Source organism: Rhodamnia argentea, chromosome 5, assembly GCF_020921035.1.
Source record: "Rhodamnia argentea isolate NSW1041297 chromosome 5, ASM2092103v1, whole genome shotgun sequence".
NCBI lineage: Eukaryota > Viridiplantae > Streptophyta > Magnoliopsida > Myrtales > Myrtaceae > Rhodamnia > Rhodamnia argentea.
This window is the reverse complement of record NC_063154.1, coordinates 11,667,726-11,671,034: the sequence shown is the minus strand read 5'-3', so window position 1 is coordinate 11,671,034 and position 3,309 is coordinate 11,667,726. Positions and strand designations below refer to the sequence as shown.

At 38.8% G+C, this 3,309-nt stretch overlaps 1 protein-coding gene across 1 annotated transcript; it reads right to left on the bottom strand.

The window, feature by feature from the left end:
- Positions 1-2,620: 2,620 nt before the first annotated feature.
- Positions 2,621-3,052, bottom strand: LOC115726119 (auxin-responsive protein SAUR68-like). The gene has a single exon (XM_030655842.2). It carries the CDS (start codon positions 3,050-3,052, stop codon positions 2,621-2,623), a length of 432 nt encoding a protein of 143 aa, XP_030511702.2.
- Between the last annotated feature and the right edge of the window lie 257 nt (positions 3,053-3,309).

Sequence of the window (3,309 nt, the reverse complement as noted above, 5' to 3'; positions counted from 1 at the left end):
TCTGAAAATCAAGCTTTAATCCAATTTCCTTGGTCGTGCATCAATCAAGAAAGCGTCACTCTAGAGTAAGCCAAATCTCTCAAGATATTCGAAGATCATGAACTTCACGGAAAATCTCAACTGTGAGGGTTGAGTTAATCAAACTACGACGCATTAATCCATCTTAACTCAAATGGAATAAGAGGTATTGGCCACCACAGTACCATTATAATCATTGATAAACCACTGTGGACATGGAAAAGATCCATCCATATAGCCCAACAGATTGTTACAGATCAAAATCTATTCAAACTGAGATTTCCACAAAAGTTAATTATCTGCTTTAAGTTTGATGGAGATGAAATTAGTGATGTTGGGAAGAACAACAGATGGTGAGGCTGATTGTGTGGCGTTAATTTGAGCAGCAACAGAGATCGGAGCAAGAGAGAAAGGAGAAGAAGAGGTGAAAGTGGGCAGTATATTATTGATAGGTGATGGAAAATTGGGATTAACGGAAAGAGAAGATGATGGCCAAAACGATGGTAGAGAAGAAGAAAAATTCCCATATGTATTTAACATTGTTGAGGCAATAATTGGAGCAAAGGAAGTGTTGATTTGGGGCAAAGATGTTGAAGAACGTGATGAATTTTCCTTCTCTAATACCATGTTGATGTTTAGTGTCAGAGAGAAATAAAGACATATATATAATTACATGTTAATACGAACTACATTATTTCCAATTTTTATGTTGCACTAACCCTACATCTTCTTCCAAGTGTATAAAAATATCTTGTGTTTCCTTCACTCGCCAAGAAAAGAAACTTTTTTATCCACGCATTTTGTATGAACCACAACAGCCAACAAGCACGAAGTGAATGCAATAGAGTTGAGCCAAGCTTTTTCTTTGTCTTTGGCTACGCATCTCCACACGAGCGATACTATGTACTCAATGGAAGCTGCATCACAGGGCATGGTGATAGGGCGCTCCCCCGACAAACCAAACTACTCTTCGGACATCTTGAAGAGCTCTTGGAAGATGTTGGTACGGAGACACTGCAAAGGAATAGTGAAACGCCCTCCATCGGTCGTGTAGATGACAAAATTCCCCTTCTCTGGTGCTAATGATGAATTCACCTCCACATTAACTCCCAGATGCAAAAAAAAAAAAAAAGTCCTTCCGGAAGCGGCTGGTTTTCCCACTTCCTTGCCATCTTCATTAGCCGGGCTCATCATGCTCATGCTTCTCAATTAGATTTTGAGTGTAATGCTTAAAACAAAAGCACTTCTCCTGGATGGTAGGCTATGCTTCAAGCAAAAGGACTATTTCAGGAATGTATGCTATTACTGTTGCAAAGCTCAATGCAAACGAAGGAGGGAGACACTGCTTATAAATGCAAAAGCTTAAAGACAATCCCGTTGAATTGTCACTTCCTCTGCCTTGTGATATGCAATGTAATTATTTAATAACCATAAAGTTCCACAAGGGAATATTATTATTATTGCGGTGACATAAATAACTAGGTTATGCTTGAAGAGGAAAGGAGACGATCCTTAGTTTGTAGTGTGGGAAAAGAGCAAAAGGGCATCTGCATAAGAATAACAGATTAAACAGGTATTTAACTGAATCACTTCCAATATGCAACCAGAAGAACTTGTCTAGTCTGAAATCACAAAGCTAGAGGGAAAAGATTAAACAGGTATTCAAAGTCAATATGCTTCGACATTGTTATTGCCAATGATAACGTTTTTGTTAGTATCTAAGACATTTTTGAACGTTTTCCTCATCTCTTTGTTTCCCTAGTTGTTGTCAACCGAGAATTGAGAATATTTCTATTTGCATAGCATTGCGTCGAACGCAACCAACTCCATCCTCGACATCATGTCCTTTCCAACAAAACAAATGCAATCAACAAAAAAAAAAGAACTCAATCATACCGGGATGAATTAATGGGAACTCTGTGCGAAACAAACATTTCCATGTACGTACTTTATTGTTCAATGTTGCGTTATCTCAAGGTTTGAGAAATTTGTTTATTGTCTCGTCTACAGCCACAACTTTCACTGTCAAGAGGGGCCAAAATTCCAATTCATAATTTCGTGTCAACTTTCTCAGTATAAGGGTGATATTCGCATCAAATTTCTTAGTAAGATGTGCAAAAATGCAATTGCACATTTGAAGCATCAACTTTTCCATCAATGAATTAGAATAACTCATTCTGATTAGAGTGCCGCCGGTTTCAATCAATCTCAATCATTTTCCTACTCATATGAAGAACTATACATGCAGGAATTCTTACTATATTCGCCACAGACAATCCCTCGGTTAAGTAGGCACTATCTTCAGGTCTTTCCACTACCAACAAGACAACAAATGCTGCAAAATGATAACCAAATCCACAGGGTTGAGATTACCACCAAACAATATGGAAATACATTTTCTCGGTGCTTAAGCAGCATGTTCCTTTTTGGTTTGTCCATTCTTACACATAACATTGTCAATACGTATACAGATTTATGTTGTCAAGCATAAAGTGTCCTTGCACAGATTTACAAGATACTCTTCTATCTGCTACATCTTGTTGTACAAACTACACTTTTTCCAATTTTTATGCTCTACAAACCCCAAAGTCTCGTGTTTCCTTCACTGGCCAAGAAAAGAAACTTGCCGATCCACACAGTTGGTATGAGCAGCAGTGACCAACGAGCACGGCGTGAATGCAATGCAGTTGAGTAAAGCTTTTTCTATGTCTTTCGCTACGCATCTCCACACGAGCGATACTATGTACTCCATGGAAGCTGCATCACAGTGCGCAGTGATAGAGCCGTCCCCCAACGAGCCAAACTCTTGTTCAGATTTCCTAAAGAGCTCTTGGAAGATGTTGCTACGGAGACACTGCAAAGGAACAGTGAAACGCCCTCCATCAGTCGTTTGGATGACAAAATGTCCTTTCTCTGGTGCTAATGATGAATTGATCTCCACGTTATCTCCCAAATGCAAAATTCTTTTCCTGCCAGAAGCTGCTAGTTTTTCCCACTTACTCGCAATCTTCATTAGCTTCTTGGGGTACATCATGCTTACACTTCTCAATTAGATTTAGAGTATAATGCTTCAAACAAATGGACTTATTCTGGATTGTAGGCTATTACTGCTGCAGAGCTGAATGCAAATGAAGGAGGGGCACACTGCTTATAATTGCAAAAGCTTAAGGACAATCCCATGTAAATGTCACTTTCTCTACCTTGTGATTTGCAATGCTATAGTTATGTTTTTATTTATGGAGACATATAGTTCCACAAGGGAATATCATGAATAACTAGGGTAAGATCCAA